This window comes from Cyprinus carpio, chromosome B3, assembly GCF_018340385.1.
Source record: "Cyprinus carpio isolate SPL01 chromosome B3, ASM1834038v1, whole genome shotgun sequence".
NCBI classification, from domain to species: Eukaryota; Metazoa; Chordata; class Actinopteri; order Cypriniformes; family Cyprinidae; genus Cyprinus; species Cyprinus carpio.
Genome location: NC_056599.1, coordinates 36,499,174 through 36,521,893, shown reverse-complemented (window position 1 = coordinate 36,521,893; position 22,720 = coordinate 36,499,174). Strand labels below are relative to the sequence as shown.

General features: G+C 35.3%; 1 protein-coding gene across 3 annotated transcripts in view; it reads right to left on the bottom strand.

The window, feature by feature from the left end:
* LOC109067519 (cytohesin-1-like) overlaps positions 1-21,731 on the bottom strand; it is a 48,483-nt gene extending 26,752 nt beyond the window's left edge. Inside the window, exon 1 of one of the 3 annotated variants that reach the window (XM_042720915.1) lies at positions 21,594-21,731. In XM_042720915.1, coding sequence (XP_042576849.1) covers positions 21,594-21,717 — 124 coding nt within the window. In that variant the 5' untranslated portion in view covers positions 21,718-21,731. Of the gene's footprint in view, positions 1-512; positions 706-14,103; positions 14,195-21,593 lie in introns of those variants that run through there. The other 2 variants (XM_042720917.1, XM_042720916.1) reach the window with 2 other exon arrangements.
* Between the last annotated feature and the right edge of the window lie 989 nt (positions 21,732-22,720).

Sequence of the window (22,720 nt, the reverse complement as noted above, 5' to 3'; positions counted from 1 at the left end):
GGCCTTTGATTCACGATGAATAATTCACAACATAACTGCATACTCAACTAAGAAAAGATGATGGACAGTTCACGTGAGGGGAGTTTTGTTGTCTATAACAACCCTGAGCTACAGTAGGACAGCATTACACTCGTTCGGCATAATAGCCCACAAATAGTTTTTGACTGCCGTCAAACTACGATTTTGGTGTTTAGATATGATGAGCACTAAAAATGTGTTTGTTTGCCATGTTTTGTCAGAACATAGGCTATCGCTTGAGAACCGTGAAATAAGACCATCATATTTGTTTAAAGTGAACTAAATCAAAATAAAAACATTCTGGACATTAAACGTTTCATACAAGAAAAAAACACGTCAACTTCTAAATGAGTTAAAGAACTGAATAGTGAATCAAATGTCAACTTATTTTAATTGATCTCAAAAGTCACGCTTGGCACGAGCAAACACAGGCGCGTGTTTTAATGAAGAATAAGTTCGGCAAAAGTAACAGCTGCCGATCGTCAGTCACTCACCGACACCGTCCTCGGATTTCAGCACCATCGCTCTGAGTCTGCAGTCACACGATACCGTCAATAAAATATCTCGCTTTACAACAACAACTCAACTTTACCGTCAACTTTCGAGAACAGAAGCGGGGGTTTTACATAACAGTCGAGAGCGGAAGGATTGCGGTCAAGGAAGGGTGTTCATCCGTGAACTGGGGAGTGTCTTTAACCGTAACCGGCCAATCCCGAGCGCGTACCGAGACCGAGAGGACAAGCGAGTGATTCTACCCCGCTTCCGACACGGGCCGTGTCTCAAATCCCGGATCACTCACTACTGTGTGGCTATAATTTTCAGATTCTGTTAGATTACCAACAAACGCTAAAATTCGAGCATGTATGCATCTGAAATTAAGCTTGTTTTTGTAAATAAGTTTTAACACCAGCAGCTTGTGTGATCCTTGAGAAAATTCATCCACCCTTCCTCCACAGCCTGTGAAACTTCCAAGAGGGCAGCAAGAGAACTCAAATAAATTAAGTTATATAAGAAATAGGCCTATTCTCATAATTAAAATGCAGTGTTGTGCAAGTTACTTCCAAACTGTAATGCATTATAGATTACTTGTTACTGTTATTTAAAAGTAATTCCTTACCTTACAATATTACTGTCTCAGAATTGTAATGCGTTACACGACTCCTGTATTACTCTTGAGTTACTTTCACCAAAATAGCTACAGAAGTACAACGTAAAGGGTTAGTTTACCCAAAAATGAAAACTGGCTTGTGTTTTATTTACCCTCGAAGCATCCTAGGTGTATATGACTTTCTTCTTTCAGACGAATCCAGTCAGAGTTATATTAGAAATCGTCCTGGCTATTCAAAGCTCTACCATTGCAGTCAGTGGGTGTTGCAGTTTAACAGTCCACAAGTCGTCAAATAAAGTGTGCACATCCATAATAAACGTGCTTCACACGGGGGTGAATAAAGGCCTCCCGTAGCAAATCCATGTGTTTTTGTAAGAAAAAATATCCATATTACAAACGTAATAAACACTTTTCTATCACTTCCGCCGTCTGTCATACGCGGAAGCCGTGCCGGCGGATGACGCAGCACGTATGCGTAGCGTGATTAGTGACAAACACAGAGAGAGAACTAAACAAAACCTCGGTCATGAATTAGAAGTACAAACCGAAGATATGCAAAGACAAATGTTGGAGGATTTTGATATAAGCCAAGAGTAGACTGGTTTTCCTTTGCTAAAGTAAGGAAACTTTGCTTCCTTTGTGCCTATAAACAAACTAGCATTACATACAAGCTGCGTCATCCGCCGTTCTGCCTATGACAGATACCAGAAGTGAGAGAAAAGTGTTTATTACGTTTGAAACATGGATATTTTTCTTACAAAAACACATGGACTTGCTATGGGAGGCCTTTATTCACCCCCAGAGCGGTGTGAGGCATGTTTTATTATGGATGTGCGCACTTTATTTGACGACTTGTGGACTGTTCAACTGAAACAACCGCTGACTGCAATGATAGAGCTTGGAATAGCCAGGACAATTTTTAATATAACTCTGACTGGGTTTGTCTGAAGGAAGAAATTCATATACACCTAGGATGCTTTGAGGGTGAATAAAACACAGGCTAATTTTCATTTTTGGGTGAACTAACCTTTGTACTGCAGAGCATTTTACATCCAGTAAAGGGCGATATGGTGTAGCATAATGACTGTGGGCTATCCAGGATACTAACAATATAGCTTTTAATTGGCAAAGTGAAGACTCAAGAGAATTTAAGAAAGGATGACAGCCAGAATCACAAACAATCCAAGTCTGTTAAAAGTATGGTAGAGTGATTATCAGCCAATATCTGTGAATAGCTTTGGTCTATTCATATTAGACACAACAGGACTATATGTAAACTCTAATGCCATGACAAGATGCACATACTTCCATCTCGCACACGTACAATCTCCTGCCATCTTCACCCATCAGCCGCTTTTCCTCTGGCCAGTGCGACCCGGGGCTTACAGCGAGCCAGGTGGGGCTAATAGCCTCGGACCTTGAGCACAGAGGCCGAAATCATGCCGTGTTTCCATTCTCCGTCCAGTAGCCTCGTGGCACTCCTGTAAAACCCGCCCTAAACACGCCTTCACTGGACGACGTCACACAATTCAAAGTTCCACCAGCGAGAGGGAGATGAATGAAATAATAAATCGCTAAACAAATATTTCAGAAGTTGTCATTTAGTCTTTATTTACAAACTTGGACACCACATGCAGATATTGACTGACCACGAACAGGAAATAGAACTTACTTGCGGCATTTTTTATTCTTGTGGTCTTACTGTTTTTTCTTCTTTTTTTTCTTTGAAACAGTTACATTTTGGGCTAAAAGTGTGGATACAGAACATGTACCGAGTAAAATATTACTGAAAAATAATTAGTAATGCCTTACACAGCAAAAAGTAATCTGTTACTGTAATGCATTACTTTTGTAACGCGTTAAGGCCCGTTCACACTAAGGACAATAACTATAAAGATAACAATAAAGATATAGTTCTAAAAATCATTTTCAGTATTAAAGAAGTATTAGAGTCCACACCACAACTATAACGATAAAGACAAAGAAAAAGATATCGTTGGAATCACTTTCAAAACGAATTTTTTTCCAGCTGATGAACGATAAAAAATTGACAGCCAATCAGAATCCATCCTGCTGTAACGAGCTCGATAATTTAAAGCGCCAGACGAGCGTGCGCTTCGATTAAAAAAAAGATATCTTTCGCTGGAATGGACGCTAATATCGTTATCTTTATAGTTATCTTTATAGTTATCGTTCTTGGTGTGAACAGGCCTTTACTCCCAACACTGTTAAAATGTTCGATCACAAACTGACCTCATGTTTTACAGCTATTTTTTACAGAAACCAAATCTTTGTTATGGTTATTATCACTATATCAATCATCACATTTTGGGAGTGACTCCTTTATTAGCACACCCAAAGCAATAATTTAGGAGATTCGCTACAGACTGTCACTCCCATAATTTTGCAGTGTGCACTGTATATCACCACTGATAGCCATTTATGTGTGTCACACCTACAGCAGTCCTCATAAACTGCTCTAAATTACTCTCATGTCTGATTTGGACGTATGTAATTAACAAGCTCTTACTTTAATAAGCACAAAAATACAGTGGATGGTTTGAGATGTTAACATTGGGAGCTTGCCTAAAATGCTGTCTAAGTAGGCAGCTTACTAGGGATTGAGACAAAGCCACAGTATTGAGTTTCGCTTCCACACCCTGTGCTGCTGTGAGGAGTGTGTGTGTAGGTGGGGGCAGGGAGACTGAATGACGAACGCAGACAGAGAACGGCCCTGAATGTGTGTTTGTGTGGGTGTGTGCGGCCCTGAGCCGAGAGCAGCATAAAACAGATAACACCTGATCGGCTACTAAAACAAGTGTACAAGGTACACTGTGCAGAATGATCCCTTGTTATATCTGTTGTATAGGTGTACTTGTATGTAGCGTAAGATTTGCACATGGCCATACAATTGCACATTTCTACCAATAAGCTAAACTGAACAAAGGTCAAATTAATTTAATTCATCGTGCTAATAAAAAAAGGGTGTGCACAACAAAACTAGAAGATTTGGTATACAGTGAAAACGGTTTCTTTTATTATGTAAGATTTAAGTCACAAAACACTTGATGTTCAGGAGAAACGCACCACACCTGTTGCATTATCTATTGGATATATAATTGGAAACGTGTGATATTTGTTCTTGTTTATTGTAATATAGTTTCATACTTCTAGCCATTGTGATGAGTACATAGATTAGTGTACTAAATAATCAAGTTGCCACGGCCCATTTGAGATCAAATCTAAAGTCTCACTCATGCATGTTGAGGTGAGAGGAGTATTATGTTTCACAATAAATAAAGAAGTGACCATAATGGAGGGCAGCTCTTTAGCCAAAGTGCTTTCAGGAACAGAAACTGTAAAATAAATAAATAAATAAAGGAAGAGGAAAAGCCTGAGTTTTAGTGAGTACTCACCTGTAAAAAAGAAGTACACTTTAGCGTGATTACTCATTATGGAAATAATATATTTTAAAAGAATAAATTCAAGATGAGTGTTAATTGCAATTAAATGAAAATATATTATAGTTACATTTATGTTAAATGCATTTAGTTGAACTTAAGAGTGCCTATTTTGACCCTCTTTAGTAGGACTTCCTTAAGTGAAAAATAAATGTCCTAAAATGTATTTGAAATTCATTTATTTCATGCTAAGTATACTACAAATACATTTACATATTTATGTACTTAAACAATACCCTGCTATTGTACTTTTAGTATATACTTAACTGATATACTTAAAGTGGGCTAATTTGGAACAACTAATTTTATACTAAATGCTCTTTAACTGTGCAAAAGTAGTGCTGAAGTGCAACTCAAGATATACTGAAGTATATTTGATTGTGTTAAAATGGATCTATTCCAAGTATACTTCAGGTAGTCTTTAAATATATTGCATTTAAAGACCGATATTATTCAAAGATCATAAAATTCTCATCAATTAAAACACATTTTAGGCTTAATATTTAGAAATGTGCATTGTGCACAAGTACTACACCAAATAAAGTTTAATTACAGTTTTTATATCAGTAAGTCTCAAGCGATTTGTCAGCAAATATGTTATACTTAGTAAAAAAAAAATGTACAGTATTTCAAATATATTACTTTTTCACTAGGGTTAAGAACGTCTTTATATGTAATTTCTTTTGTTGTCACTGAAAAATGCTAAAACTGTTGAATGTGCTAATAAGCATTTATGGTAAACTAATATGTACTTTAATGTAATTTCTATGGAAACTTGTATTTCACGTACTATATTTGTAATTCCACATTTTAAATGAAGTTGCAATTTAGCACATTTAAAATATATTACATTTAATTCAGTTAAATTATAATCAAGTATTTTACATGTGCTTTAGGATGTTAGTCAACGCATCAAATCAAGTGTAGTTTTTCAAATCACACCCAAAGATTATTAAAATATTATTATTTAAAATGTAGACTGGTATAATAATTTAAAATAAAATTAAACTGTACTTTAAAGTACAGTACAAGTGCACATTTTGATACAATCAAGCACACTTCTTTTACACAAGGGCTAGAGAGCATTCGTGTCTAGGTTAACAAATATCACGGCTGTGTAACAATGCGTCCTCTGTCCAGCGGTGCTGTACTGCATATGAAGAATGTCTTCTGAGTCCGAGTGCGTCAACTGACATACATACGTCAATTATACAGTACAAGAAATCCTTGTTTTCGGATGTCTGGTGAGTTTTACAATAAGTGGACCTTCAGGCTATTATGGAATATAGAAGTATGCAGTCCATTCAGCATACAAATTAGATGTCTAGATGTGTGGGCTGGAAATCTGATTTATGTAAATATTATGTAAAAGTCAAATTGACATGATTTGTTGGTTTCCATGCCTACATTTATTGTGTAAAATCCATGTGCTGTAAATACCAGTGTCTGCATAAAATTCCAGATTATACATGGTCCGAAGAAAATGGGAAAATGGAACCATCTGTAAGATGCCTTCACCCACAAAGTGAATATTGTATATATGAACTCTTAGCTAAGTCTAGTACACCTCTCCTCAATAAGCCGCATGATCGTGAGTTATGAGTCAAGTTAATTCTTAGATTAAAGGTTTGTGCAAATGCTAGCAAACTATTTTATAAAACAAAACAGGTCTGTATGTTCCGAAATCTGCAGGATTATTCAACGTGTTCTCAAACTGCTTTGTAAATGTGATTGTTGGCTTGTTATCATAGCAGCACAAACGTAGCTATTTGTGGAATGTTGTTTTTCCTTGTATTGTTTCTCAAGGCAGTGTCGGGAACACTGGAATGTGGCTGTGGGAACGAGGGCCAGCTAGGTCGTGAACACTCTGACACAGATTGAATCCAGCATCTACCTGCTGCATGTGCCAGCAATCAGACAACCATTAGAAAGCACACAGATAAACAGGCCCTACTACCAAACAGCTGACGGTAGCTATTGACTTCCATACAATTTTTTTTTCCATACTATGGAAGTCAGTGGCTCCCGTCAACTGTTTGGTTTCCAACATTCTTCAAAATGTCTTCTTTTGAGCTCACCTTATCTTGAACATAAAACCTTCCATATTAAGCATGTAAATATTTTCAGTTGTCAATTTTGATTTCATGTTGACAAGGACAAACGCTTCGGTGAATCCCATTTGACATTAAAGCTTGCAAAGACACTGTGATCACAGGCCAAAATCTGCTTGAAGAGAAATGCACTGAGTGACCTCTGCTGGCTCTTACTGGAAACTTACAGCACAGCACATAACATCAGATCCAGCCTCAAAAAACACCAAAAGGCTTTAAAATGGTATGAAATAATAATAAAAATATCTCCAGTTTATTACCACTGTTTTGCAGCTGACGGTAGCTATTGAAAAAAAAAAAAAAAAAAAAAAAAAAAAAAAAAAATATAATATATATAAATAAATATATATATATATATTTTTTTTTTTTTTTTTTAGATTAAATAATCCAAAGGAAGACTTTAAGTATATAGATTTAAAGAAAGAAAAATTCAAGGAGAACATGTATCAAAGACTATCATTTATGCCATATTTCATTAGCATACAGTGAATTTCATAACTGATGTTCTGATAGGAAATCAATAGGAATTGTGTTTATTTTGTGGCCATAAGAGCCTCAGTAATCCACTAAATCCTGGATTTGGCTCTCCAGCTGGTTCCTCTCAGTTTCTGACCTTGCTAGAGAGATTAAAGCAGTGGACATTTCCTGACAAAGGCCCCACAGCAGACAGCCGCAGTGTCCCATGCACTTTAGGACATAGACCCCACATACATATTACATTGTATGTCTACTGTCAGAAAAGCTTCCTCCGTTTCTGACCTGATAAGACAAGGTTTGATTCTATTTTTTAATTGGTGGTCTTTAAACAAATGCAGGTGGATGTTCCAGTATCTAGTGGAAAACCTTCCTAGAAGAGTTTGCTTCTGTTATACAGCAGCAGCAACTGCTTTTTCTCCTCATACCACTGAAATTAAATGTTCATCAAGTCACAAGAGGTCAGGCTCTGATGGTAATTGATGATGATGGGGTCTGGCTCACTGTTCCAGTTCATCCTAAAGGTGTTCAGTGGGGCAGACGGCCAACATGGCAGATCTTCAAGCACTGTTTATCACTAAAGAGACCAGGCTCACCAGAAGAGTGCATATTTATCATACAGTTGTGAAAAAGAAGTGAGTTAATCTGCACTTGTAATGTAGTTCAACATTTTCAAGTATATTTTAAAAAGCTGGACTTGAAATACAATGAAAAATATACTAAATACAGGTGCTGGTCGTATAATTAGAATATCATCAAAAAGTTGATTTATTTCACTAATTCCATTCAAAAAGTGAAACTTGTATATTATATTCATTCATTACACACAGACTGATATATTTCAAATGTTTATTTCTTTTAATTTTGATGATTATAACTGACAACTAAGGAAAATCCCAAATTCAGTATCTCAGAAAATTAGAATATTGTGAAAAGGTTCAATATTGAAGACACCTGGTGCCACACTCTAATCAGCTAATTAACTCAAAACACCTGCAAAAGCCTTTAAATGGTCTCTCAGTCTAGTTCTGTAGACTACACAATCACGGGGAAGACTGCTGACTTGACAGTTGTCCAAAAGACGACCATTGACACCTTGCACAAGGAGGGCAAGACACAAAAGGTCATTGATAAAGAGGCTGGCTGTTCACAGAGCGCTGTGTCCAAGCACATTAATAGAGAGGCGAAGGGAAGGGAAAGATGTGGTAGAAAAAAATGTACAAGCAATAGGGATAACTGCACCCTGGAGAGGATTGTGAAACAAAATCCAGAAGTTACCAAAAGCTTTTGGTAACTTTTTAATCAGCATGGTCTGATGATCTGAGACATGATCTGGTATTGATGTTCTCAGAATGATCCAAGGAATATATCAAGACCATAAAAACATTTCGTTATATATTTTGAACAGAAGGCGGCGCTGTTCCGTTCGTTTTTATTTAAAAACCATTCAGAAGTTATCAGCAAAAAAATATATATTTGTTTTAATCCCTTGACCAGTAGGTGGCACAATGCCAAAACACTGCATGTAGTCTCAGGTGATGCTTATGATCATAGATATACATAATAAAGCCTTTATTATGTATATCTATGCTTATGATGACGTACCAAATTTGGTCAGAATATGTAAAAGCATTTTGGAGATATAGCCTCACGTCCATTTTGGCGTACTCTTTTTCGAATTGGTTTGCACGTTATCCGAGAACAGATGGATCTATCAAAAATATTTTAATCACTTTTAGTCGGAATGGTCTGAAGCAAATTTTGGAAAAAAAATATATTTAGTCACCTTTATTTATATAGCGCTTTAAACTAAACAGATTGTGTCAAAGCAACTGAACAACATTAATTAGGAAAACAGTGTGTCAATAATGCAAAATTTCAGTTTAAAGGCAGTTCATCATTGAATTCAGTGATGTCATCATGCAGCTCAGTTCAGTTTAAATAGTATCTGTGCAATAATTTGCAATCAAAGTCATCGATATCGCTGTAAATGAAGTGTACCCAACTAAGCAAACCAGAGGCGACAGCGGCAAGGAACCAAAACTCCATCAGTGACAGAATGGAGAAAAAACCTTGGGAGAAACCAGGCTCAGTTGGGGGGCCAGTTCTCCTCTGACCAGACGAAACCAGCAGTTCAATTCCAGGCCGCAGCAAAGTCACATTGTGCAGAGGACTCAACTGGTTCCTGTGGTCTTGTCCCGGTGTTCGTCTGAGACAAGGTCTTTACCTTATATATATATATATACACACACACACCCATAGATAGATAGATAGATAGATAGATAGATAGATAGATAGATAGATAAACTGTCTAGGATGATTTTGAAAAAAAAAAAAGATAGATAGATAGATAGATAGAAGATAAATAGATCCAAAAAATCTTGACCTGTAGAAATGTAAGTTTTGGTGTGCATTTGCATCCAAAAAATCTTGACCTGTAGTTTTGGTGTGCATTTGCCTCAGCATAAAAAAAAAAAAAAAAACATACAATTTTATACAACTTTATGGTTCAAAAGTTATTAGCATAAACATAAGTGCAACTTTGAGATGTTGGTGGTGCTAGAGGGTTTAAGTTAGAGACGACAAATTTGCTGTGGTTAATGTTGAGACTGTCCTCTATCTGTGTGCCAAACTTCACAACTTTCTGTTTCTAGAAAGTGGTTCTATGGGCTGCCATAGTCTCAAGAGTGGAATATGAAGAAGAAGAAGAAGAAGAACAAGAAGTGGAAGTGGAAATGAAAAGTGGTAGTAGAAGAAGAAGAAGAAGAATTTTTATTAAAAGAAGAAGATGATGATGATGATGATGATGATGATGATGAAATGGATACGAGAGGTACCTGCGGTGCTTAGCACCTGAAACTGAAGGCTACTTAAGTGTACTTACTGTATAGACAGTGTACTTAGATGTTTATTAGACTTTGTACACTTAAGCCCACTTTTATTGCACCTTGTAAATAATGTCAAAAATAAATGTTTTACTTCAAAATACATTTTAAATCACTTTTAGTATTCCTTTGTCATGTTTTTAAGAAGTGTGGACTAATATACAAAACCATGCTAAAGTTAATATATTTTAATTACAACTTCATTATGTGTAATTACAAAATATTTAAATACACAACATAGAAATCACATAAATCTCTTTTAGTTAACCAAAAATGCTTGTCAGTACATTCAGAAGCATGTTTCAAACATAATAAAACTAATTAAGAAATTACATGTAATGCTAATGTTTTAATGTACTTAAATCCTACTTAAGTGGTTAAAATCACATAGATTCATATTAGTTTAATATTGCATTTAATATAATATATTTTCATATATAAATATATATATAGCAATCGTGTTTTTGCAAACATTAGATTTAGTTTGCACTTAAGTATGTTTATTTAAAGTATATTATTTCCATAACAAGTCTCTTTTTAAAAGTGTACTAAATTGTACTTCTTTTTTGACAATAGTATGTATATTTATCTGATTTTACAAAATCTGTAGCACACATTTATTCTCTCTCCCTCTAACAGACTTAGTCTATCATATGTTAAGTGTTGATACTCATCTCTAGTGAGCACAGTGTGACAAAATCTAAAGCAGCTATGACAAATGCAACAACAAGTATTGAATCATGCATCTTAAATCTAGAATCTCCACCTCTTCCACAACCCTCTGTGTTTTTCCAGCAGTCAGAGTAATGAGCCCTTGTCTTCATCTGTTCCCAGAGTTTAGAGCCGCCTCCAGCTGTCTCCAACCAAAAATCAAAATGTAAGGAACAATTTCCATGTCACAAAGTGGACGGTAGCTATAATTTCAAAGCACCTGCTCTGAACTGAAATACACAGGGATTTAATTAGAGTGATATCAATCTCCCAATTATCATCAATACCATTGGACTGGATGAGAGGCAAAATTAAGGCCTTGTCAATTGTTAACTTTTAAATGGACAAGTATATTCAGTTTAGCAATGATAAGGACGAACACTTTATTTTAACCAGTTACATCGATAATTCAGCTATGACTAAGTGTATGAAATTGTGATTCAGCCATTAGATGAGTCATGCGAGTCTCTCCGACAGCATTCACACATTAGTTCAAACTCACTGCCGTCATTTGTTTAAGTTGGGACGGTGTTAAAGCTGATGGAGTCACAGAGTTTAGCAACATGACCTCACATGAACGGTAACACCACCAGATGACAATATTTACGAACAAAGCTCCATTTCCCAACATGACAGGAACAAATCCCCTGTGGTCCTCTGTACATTTACAGTACATCACACCAGCTCAAGCTACAAACCGGAGTATTCAGGTTCAGAAATTCCTTTCCCATCACTACCCTCTTCCTGGACACAGTCTTTCTTCTGACTCAACATAGTGACAAAATCCTACAATCTCTTCCTTAATCTGGCAGCCTAGAGAACATGCTAACCCTGGACCAATGCCAGCCCACCTACTGCACGCAATAAATGTGCACCTTTAGAAGAACACTGTTTTTCTTTACCACTGTGAATCCACTGTGAGTTCCTGGTGAGGTACTACAACATAACCCACAATCCTGAAGCTGAGTTCCACATTAACTAATTTGAGACATAGAAAAGGGAACTGCAAGGCTAAAATTACCAGGTGACATTTCTAATCTTACAGAAAAGCGGAAGAGCTAGTGTTGGTATTTTCTGATAAGCATTTAACATACATTAAAGAGACACACTGTAAACATCCAGTCAGATGTGTTTACATCATTACAGTGAACTGAGTCTTCATAAGTACACGCTTGCTTTTTCATCATCATGATGCACTTTTTAATGTTTAATGCTTTGAATCATCTTAGGGCTTGTTGGTTTGGTTAATGGCTTAGAACTTGTTGTTTTTGTATTGTTTTTCTTCTGAAATGCCTAACATAGTAATGAAAAATGCATTCAGAATCAAGACCACTTACAGTATGAAGTAGGCTGTCTATAGCAATAAAAAAAAATATCTAAAAATCACACTGACTTGTGGCTTCGGCAGGAGAATAAAGCATTGCTTATCAGTTTTGAAGCTTGTCATGAGTTTATCTTGTTGACTAACATTAGCATTGGTGTTGGTGAACTTGAGACAGCTTAATCAATCTGACTCTGCAGCAGCCTAAATTTAAACAGCTGGTTTTGTCTGGCCAGAGGAGACCGACACACTATTTTGACACACTATTGCCCCGTTTAATACTGTAAAGCTGCTTTGACTATTTGCATTGTAAATGCACTATAGTGACTTGACTTGACTAGACTTGACTTGACTTAAGTAAAGACCATCTCTTAAGACTTAGACCAAGAAAAGACTCAAGACCTATGGTGAGTTCAAGTTAAGTTGAACGCACATTAAGGCCACCACAAAGTCGTTATTATGAGAGGGACACTCAAAATTTTCTGAATTTTAAATTGTGAGAAAAAAGTGAGAAAGCATGTCGGATGCAATGGATGCAGCAAATGACTATAGATATGCAGCATCTGTACTGATGGTAAATTTGTTGAAATTAAAAAAAAAATAAATAAATAAATAAATTGTCATGTACAATAAAACTATATGTTGCATATACAACATATATCATTGTACAATTACTAAATTGATTCAGTTATATCACAATAATAAATTGAATAAAAATGGGAAAAAAGCAAAAACACAACGATACAATTGTGTATAATTGTCATTGTGTATTAAAAACACAATGACACAATGATTCAGTTGTACATTCAACTATTTTTTTTAACTCTACATCTACAAAATGATGAATAAAGAATGTGCATATTTAGTTGGACTTCAGCATTACTTCTGCACAATTAAAAAGTCCATTAAGTACAGAATTAGTTGTTCCAGTTTAGCAGACTTTAAGTATACAAGTTTAGTATATACTAAAAGGACAATTGCAAGGTATTTTTATTAAGTACATAAATATGTAAATGTATTTGTAGTATACTTAGCATAAAATAAATGTATTTCAAATATTATATTTATTTTTTACTAGGGTGCTAATAAATTGTATTTTGTGTGTATATATATATACTCTTTAAAATTTGAACTACACTACAAGTGTGCATTCATTACTGTTAAGTACACTTTGAACAAGTGGGGGCTGAATCTTTTGAGGTTTAAAAAGGAAAGCAAAAGCACTATAGAATCAACAAGTTATCATAACTGTATGATCATGTTATTGGAGTCGCTTCAACCCACGGACATGAATAACAAATCGTGGCAACAGTGTTAAAGTAGCCCAATTCCAAGGGAAAACTGCAGACTTGGCAACACTGTCCGTACTTTTGAGTGGAACAGACCAGTTATTCTTCAAAATATCTGCCTTTCTGTTCATTTTTGGATGTACTGTTACTGTAAATTGAAAGACAGAGACAAAAACACTAAGTAATAAGACTTAAACAAACACTGTTTGTGATCTTGAGGCTTTTGGTGAAGACTCTTGAGCACTGGGTCTGAGGGATTACATCTGCCTATAGTCCTTAATGACATTAACTGATCTCTTCCCTCAGCTCCTGCCTGCGAGACTAAAGATCATGTAAGCTGACCATAAAGATTCATTAGGCAGAAACAAATTCCAAACAAATAAAAATACTGTTGCACTCCACATGATGGCTTCTCAAAGTGATGTAAATAATGGGTGACTATAAAACCTATGCCTTAACAATGCTGCTTATTGGTTCAGGTAAAAAGAGCCCACCTCCAAGTCTGTATGATATTCTGGTCTCATATGTCCCTTCTTCTGTGCAAGACAGCTGGAATTGTCTCATTTTATCATTCACCAGTCAATTTATTATTATTTGGTTGCATAAAGTAACAGCACAATGCTGAGCAGTAGTAATCATGATAAGCAATGGCTCTGCTAACCAGAGAATCAACAGAAAATATATTGGTTAAGATTACAATGCCTCAAAGATCAGACAGCTCTTACCTGAAAGACTCCTTGGTAACGATGGACACAAGAAGGCTTGAAAACTGGACACACACAATTCACTAACACTCCCCATGATCTCAGGACAAATGTTTTTTTGCTCTCTGTTTGCTGTTATTCTCCCTTCCCTAATTTCAGCGTGCGGGTCAAGCTACACACACACAAACCAGCCGCCTGTCATGTCTCAGTGTCTCACAGCGTTTGCTCTGTAGTCCACATGTCTCGTCCTCTTCCTTATTAAGTCGTCATATTTGTGTGTGTGTTTTTGCCTTGCTTGATAATCTTAACTTCTCTTTGACACTTTCAGTACTTCTCAATGCGATTTGGGGGTTGTTTCCTCTTTCTCAACTTGCCGTAAGAACTGCAACGCTTCTGTTCCCCTCTCACTGCTAATAATGTCTCGCTCCACTTCTCTGCTCCTAATCTGCCTCTTTCTCTCACACACACTGACTCTTAGATCGTTTGAAGTCTGCACAGACACAAAAGAAAAAAAGGAAAAGGACAAAAAAAAAACAAGGTAAAATTAGGTCTGTTTTTCTAAATCAAGATTTTTTTAAATTAGAATTTATCACAGGTACATTCTAGACATGTACATTCCAGTCATCCTATGAATAATTAATACTGAACAACTCATTAATGAACAACACTTTTCTAGGTCATGTGGGCTACTGGATAATCATAACTAATAGATAAATTGCCATTTGCTTTAGCAAAATCCAAATTTCAGTTATGAATCTCTAGATGGCGCAGCCCGATAGGCCAAACTCATTCTGGCACAATGACATCATCACATGAAGCAGCTGATTGGTTCTTTCTGTATCAGCAGCCAATGAGCTCGCTGCTCAATATTCAAATACTTGTCTAGTGCTTGTCTAGTGCTTGCCATAAGATTTGGAGCACACTTTGGAAACCCTCCTCCTTCCCCAGCTCCACCTGTATAGATATGCTAAAGGATGATTCATGTATGTCATATATGGAGATGACATGCTTTTAGGTCCGGCTCCAGTTTGATTGGCAATGCCTATTTTTGCCACCCAATCATTTCTCAATATAAATGTCCCGCCCCACATTTCTTCTTCATTTTAAATATCCTAGAAATACATCATATTATCAAAGTACAATGTCTTTTTTCAATTTTACATTATTTAATGTTTACTGTTGTAACATATGTTGTACACATGTTCTGTTTCTTTCTGTTAAATGTATAACATTGTGCACATTCAGTTGTCTTTTCCAACTATATCATGTCTGAGGTTGACATTGTGATCTTATATTATGTGAACAAAACAACTCACTTACCCACAGCTGCAATTTACTCCTCCAAAGACATTTTAACAACTTTATGTCTTGTTAAACCTCTGAATACTATCAACTATACTGTTGCTTGGCAACATGTGGCAGAAATACCGTGGTACTGGGTGGTAATCAGTAAACTGCTGGTTTGTTGTTTTATCTAATATTTCACTTTGGAAAACACATATGGAAACAGCTATTGCACATTTGTCTGCCAGAGCTATTTCCTCCCTTTCATTTTTTTTAAGCAATACATGCACTGAAATGTGACGTGTAACAAATGGCTCACTGAAAGAGACACTGTTCTCACATATCTAAAACATTACATGCCTCAGTAGAAATCATGAGTACAGAGAGCATGAGAGAGACACTGGGGGACAAAAGTCATGCGTGAGCTGCATAGTCAGGGACTGAAAATGCTGCAGCTGCACGTTAAACACATCACAGGACAGCACAGCCCTTTCTGTCAACTCAGCACCGCTCCTCACATCTGGGAACACACAGACTCCCAGGGAACACACATAGTGGTAAAAAAATAAAATAAACAAAAAATGTATAGCCTAATGCACTGTAAGTCGCTTCGGAAAAAAGCGTCTGCTAAATGCATAAATGTAAATGTAAATCTGACTGTCACTTTCCTTTGAGCTGCCATTTATTCTGCATCTCTGAAGACATGCAAACAATCAGGCAAAAGAAGATTCATAAACAGCTCTGAAAGTCTGAAGCAGCTCTTTAGAGGTCAAACAAAGCTCCCACATCTGATCAATGAACTCATGAATTTCCACCGTGTATTATTATTATTAATATTTTTATGTCACTATGAAAATGGAATTGAGCATGCAGTGTAGGCTATTTTGTCACTCTCCATCTCTTTGTGAAATTTCACCCATACAACGCATTTGTAAAGACGCATTGTTTTTTGTTTCTCCCATTTTGGAATATTCCACATGTGTGTGATTTTCAATGCGTTAAAGTCGATAGAATAAATGACAGAAGTTTTCTTTAACAGCCTGTTTGTCTGTGTTTTTATTTGAATCACTTGTGTCACGTACATGAGCAAAGGTCTGACTATCATTTTCACAATTCAACTAAATCTTACTGACCGAACTTTCCAGTAAAGTTACTAACCATAGCCAATTTTTACTTCTAACTAAAAATAAGTTGCAATTACTGTAGAATTGTCTGTGCTTTCCCATAAAATTTTATCTGTATACAATTTGTATAATCTGTACAATTTATTTGTGCATCTGTGCAAATAAACTTCTTAAAGAAGGAACTACTTCTTGGACTAGAATATTATATGCAATACATTATTTGATTTTGCATAGATTTAAAGATGGCAGAGCCCTGAATATCATTGATTTATTTATAATTCCAGGGCTGTCAAATGATTAATCACATCCAAAATAAAGTTTTGTTTTACATAATATATGTGCAAATATACTGTGTAAAGAAGGAACTATGTATACTAGAATACACACACATGCATGTATATTTAAGAAGAATATGTTATGTTTATATAATATATATTATATATATAATATAAATATATAAGAATATAAATATATATTTTCTAAATACATAATTTATGTGTGTGGCAAATATACCCTGTACACACATACATATCAATGTAAACAAAACTTTTATTTTGGATGTGATTAATCGTGATTAATCATTTGACAGCCCTATATAATTCACATTGAAAAATACACACGCACCATGCACATTTAGATCTTATCCTGAGTCATCTCAAAAATAATCATAACATTAATGTCTATGCAGTAATGAGTTTTCCCCTGTTACTTTTAGTATTCTAAAATGCTGATGAAATGCAAAACAGGATACTTCAATTATGCTACAATGTCGCCCCTCAAAGGCCATCAAATGTAATAACATCAAACATGTGCTGAGAATAAATAACAGATAATTTTTTTTTTTTCTTCTTCCAAAACATTTGTCCTGTACTCAACTTCACGTTCAAGCCTCTTCTTAGAGATGCAAGGCTGATACAGCAGAACTATGATTTCAGTAACTTATTATTTAAATCAGGCGTCTTCAACCATGCTCCTGGAGACCAGTTTAGCTCATTAAGGTACTTAAGATCATGAGAAAAGCATGTTGGAGCAGGTTGGAAATAAACTTTGTGGTACCGTGGATATCTGGAGCAGGAATAAAGACCCCTGATTTCAATATTTTAGTGAAAACCTATGCCCAATCCTTGAAATGATCCAAGCCCCTTTTCATGAGCTGAGCAGAGGTAGGGTACAATGTGAATTAGATTACATTAGAATATTTTCAGGTCCCAAAGAATAGAATAGAATAGAATAGAATAGAATAGAATAGAATAGAATAGAATAGAATAAAATAAAATAAAAATTGTTTGAATAGTAGTTTTTATTTATTTATTTTTGAAATCATACATATTATTTAGAGAATGAATATCAATATTCTCTTACTTCCTCCTTTGTCAACATTAGTGTTTTTGGGGCACCTTTAATGATTTTTACCCCAAATATTATTCTTATAGTCTTTTATCTCACAATGTATTTGGTAATTTCAGATTTTTTAATTAGCAACACTAATCTCTATTGGCCAGCATTTTAACCACAGATAATTATAATCTAATAGTTCTGGAAAAGCCGTACTGTCAGACTCATGGACCTGTTCTGTTGTGTTTTCTTCCCTCATGTGCCTGTGACCTAGTTTTCCCTCGTGTTTGTTTGTATCATTATGTTCAGGTGTGTCGTGTCAATTATCATTTGCCCTCCTATTTAAAGTGTAGTCTGTCCTGTCTTCTTTCGTCCGGTATTGTTGATGTGTATGTTGTGTTGTGTGTGCGCTTCTGCCTTCTGTGGATGTACCTTACTTTTGGATTTATTAAAGACTGTTTGAATTCATCTTCTTCTTCCTGTGTTCACTGTACGCCGCACCCCGTGACAAATACGTTGTATGATAGCATTAAGATTAATTCATATTGAAAAATTGAATTAAACCATTAAAACTATACTTCAAGCAGACTCTGTTTTCTACTTCATTAAATTAATTTAAACTATAATCCAGCATCCTGTTTTCTGCCTCAATTTAAATTCAAGAACTGGACTGAAATTTCAGAGTTATTCTGTATATAAATACATAAACTGGTAGGAAAGCAGTGCTAAAGAACCTCCTACGCAGCCTCCTGTCCTCCTCACACACAGATCTGTCAACACAGAAAGAACAGCTCAAACTGCACACAATCTCACATTCTGCCATGCTTTAATCAATCTTTAATTCTAGATTTTATTTAATGAATATTTAATTCTGGATTTTATTTATTTTTTTGTTTTTCTTTAATCAATCTTTAATTCTAGATTCCTTAATTCTAGATTTTATTTATTTATTTATTTTTTCACTTTTATATTTTCATAAATAAGTAGTTAGTATATATTTATTGCAGTTTTGGTGTTACTTTAGTTTTTAGATGTTTCTGTGGTTTTTCGTTTTTTTTTTGTGTGCATTCAAGAGAAGAGCTGATCTACAGTCAGGTTCAACACTGAGAGTTGATCTGAGATTGTGACCTCTAGTATTGAGTTACAACACTGACCTCACAACAGACGTTACCTGACCAGACAAAAACACACTGTTCCTCACCAGTTTGCTTCAGACATTTATTCATGTTTCCCATGTTTTTATTTTACATTATGAATCTCAACAAACAGGTTTGGTGTTTTGAGAATTTATGAAATGACACAAATATGACTTATGAATAACGTTTGTATGCCAAAACAAAACAAAAAAAGTAAATGAACAAATCTCATTCTTGACTTGCAGGTAACAAGATGCCTCAAATTTGAAACTCAGAAACATACAAAGTGCATTTAGGTCTAGTGAGTTCAGGTCATTCAAAACATTGAAGGTCATAAACATATAGCCAAGTCGCTGAGTTCAATTTAATTTGATTTTTAAATTTCCTGAAGAAAAGTGTACTTTCTCATTCAAAAGTTATTGTCACAATTCTAGGATTTGTGGGTGGTTGTCAGGATGTTTATATGTGGTTGCTGTGGTCTCTTTCTGTTTAAGTCTACTGGATTTTTTCTAGAGTTTTCCATGGATTTATCATACTAACTAGATTGTCTCAGTGAACTATCAATCAAACTAACTGCAATTAACCATGTGATTTCCATGAAGACGCTACATCAGATGGCATCCTGTACAAAGGCACTTGCCACAACTTTTCTATTTTGGGATGCATTCTGCTCTCAGCAAACTGAGCAATGAATAATTCAGAAGAGTCTTTCCATCACATGAACATCATAAAACAGCACACGCTATCCTGAAGAAGAGCATTTTGAAGCTTGTCAGTCTCGTCATGATCAACACACTCCATGTTTACACAAAGTAGGTTAATGTTTTTATTGTTGATTTGTTTTCATTTTTATTCAGAAGTTACTGAAGTTAGAACTCTGAGTAAATAGTATCATTGTATTGGCATCCTGTTTTCGTCAACAAAGTTGTACTGTGAGTTTATGTGAGCTTTGTGGAAATTTTACATTTTTTATTCTTTTTTTTTATATAGGTGAGACAGAGGCTACAAGGACTTTGTAAAGTTTTGCACCAAAATTCCCATAAAACAAATGTGACCCTTGACCACAAAACTAAAGCAGCGAGAAGTAGCACAGGGTATATTTGTAGCAATAGCAATACATTGTATGGGTCAAAATGATTGATTTTTCTTTTATGCCAAAAATCATTAAGATATTAATTAAAGATCATGTTCCATGAAGATATTTTGTAAATATATTAAAAACATCACTCCTGATTAGTAATGTGCATTGCTAAGAACTTCATTTGGACAACTTTAAAGTTGTATCTCAGCCAAATATTGTCCAATACTAACAAACCATACATCAATGAAAAGTTTATTTATTAAGCTTTCAGTATGACTGGTTTTGTGGTCCAGGGTCACAAATGCTTGTTATCTATAGCAGTGGTCTGTTAAATATATGGTTGTAAAAAAATAAATGAATTGTCAATTCTGTCAAACTAAAATTTCAATATATATTCCTGTAATAGCTGGTGTTTAAAGTGAACACAATAAAAACATGCTGACATATATTGTGATAGCCTAATGGTTTAACTATTTAATGAAAGTACTGTAGCTTTTAACTGAAAAAAAAGAAGTGTGCTTATGCTTATGTACTGAATGTAAATGCATAATGTATGTCAAAAATTTAAAAAGTATGTTAAAAAAAAACTGTACATACAGATAATAGCCTATTATGAAATTAAAGGCCACTTAAAGGGATAGTTCTCCCAAAAATGAAAATTCTGTCATTAATTACTCACCCTCATGTCGTTCCAAACCCATAAGACCTTCGTTTTCGTAGCCTCATAAATTTACGGTTGAACCACTGAACACAAAAATAACTTAATTTACGTTTCAAAGATGAACAAAGATCTTATGGGTTTGGAACAGCATGAGTAATTAATGAAAGAATTAACTATCTCTTTAAGTGTACACTCCACTTAAGAGAGCACACTTTCATCAGTATGTTTCATAACACACTCAAGTACTCCTTTAAAAGAAATCCACTTTGCAACAATATCAAATTAAAAGCTTTACTTTAAAGTACATTTTAAATTGTTGTATTTTAATAATCTTTTGTTGTGATTTAAAGTAGTTAATTTTTAATGTGTTGACTAACATACTAAAGCACATGTAAAGTACTTGATTATAATTTGAACTATAGTGTGTGATTTGATATTACATTTAAAGTTAGTATATTTTATGTACTAAGTTGGAACTTATTACAATGTGTAATTTAATATATACTGTAATAAAATAGCCTATATTTAAATAGGCCTATATAACATATTAAAATTACAAATGTTCACCTAAGTATAAAGCTACCTCGTTCTACCCTACATCTCTTATGTTTAATATTCTTAAAGGCTATAAGGAAATGAGCTTGAAGCTCTTCAATATTTCAGGATCCACGGTACATCTAAAGGACCTGTTTGAAACATGACCAAAACTTAAAACATCCGAATCCTCAGAGATATCAAACATGTTTCCCAAGCAAATAAAGCATGTGAAATCAACATCCCAGCACTGCGAAACGAAACCAGAAACATACAGCATGTACAGTATGTCCTCCATGCAGTAAAATCACAGCCCTGCAAAGCCAGTGAAGCAGACACTGAAGCGCGTGTCCTACCGTAACTCTCCTCATCCATCTCCAGTGAACTGACACTGACGCAGGAGTAGTGAAGGTGCGTCTCTGAGCGCCTGTCAACAGTAACATCGAGATCCACCTGCTCTCTTCTGCCCAGCTCATGCATTCTCTCTCTCTCTCTCTCTCAATTCAATTCAATTCAATTCAATATGCGCTTTATTGGCATGACAATTGTTACAATGTATTGCCAAAGCTACATTGAATCTATATACATGCATGTATATACATTTAAAAAGTAGAACAAATAACATTTTAAAATTCTTCAAACAATTTATAATTCAATGTGGTGTGCGTGTGTGGTGTATGTTTGTGTGTTTGTGTGTGTGTGTGTGTGTGTGTGTAGGCGCATCACTGATTTGTTGACTCCTCCCTCTTTTTGTGACAGGCATCAATGTATCTTGCTGCTAGTAAGATACAGTCTTGTTTTTTCACCTAATAAATACTGAAGTTGTGTTTTCTTGTTCAACATTTTGAAGTCAGGGTAAAGTATTTCAAATTTGGGATAAAATTTATTTCTAATTTCTTCATAGTTAGAGCAGCTGGTGAGGAAGTGTTGCTCTGTCTCCACTTCCCCATGATTACAGTAAGGGCAGATACGGCTCTCTCTGGGCAGCCAGTGTTGTCGATATCTGCCCGTCTCTATAGTCAGAGTATGACTGCTCAGTCTGTACCTCGTCATCTGTCTTTCTTAATTTACAGTCTTTCACTGTACTCAGATATTCTGCAATTGCGTAATCTCTATTTAGGACCAAATAACATTCAAGTTTACTTAGATTTTCTGTTGTTTCAGTTTAATAAGTTAGATAATGTTCTTTTTGTGCTTTTATTATTTGGTTGGGCCAAATTGTGTGGATGGATATTTCAGAGTCCTGATGCTGATCGTGTTAGTTTGCTTCTGCAGCTTCAGGATCATCTGAATCAGGGGACTTTTTTCAGGGTTCACTTCATGGGTTTTAAGGGCTTTAAAATGGTAAGAGTTGGGGGTCGCTCATTTTTAGGTGTTTCCAAAATTTGATGGCTCGTTTTTCAATGTGCATTAGTAGAGGGTATTGGCCTAATTCTGCCCTGAATGCGTTGTTCGTAGTGTTCCTCTGGACTCTGAGGAGACT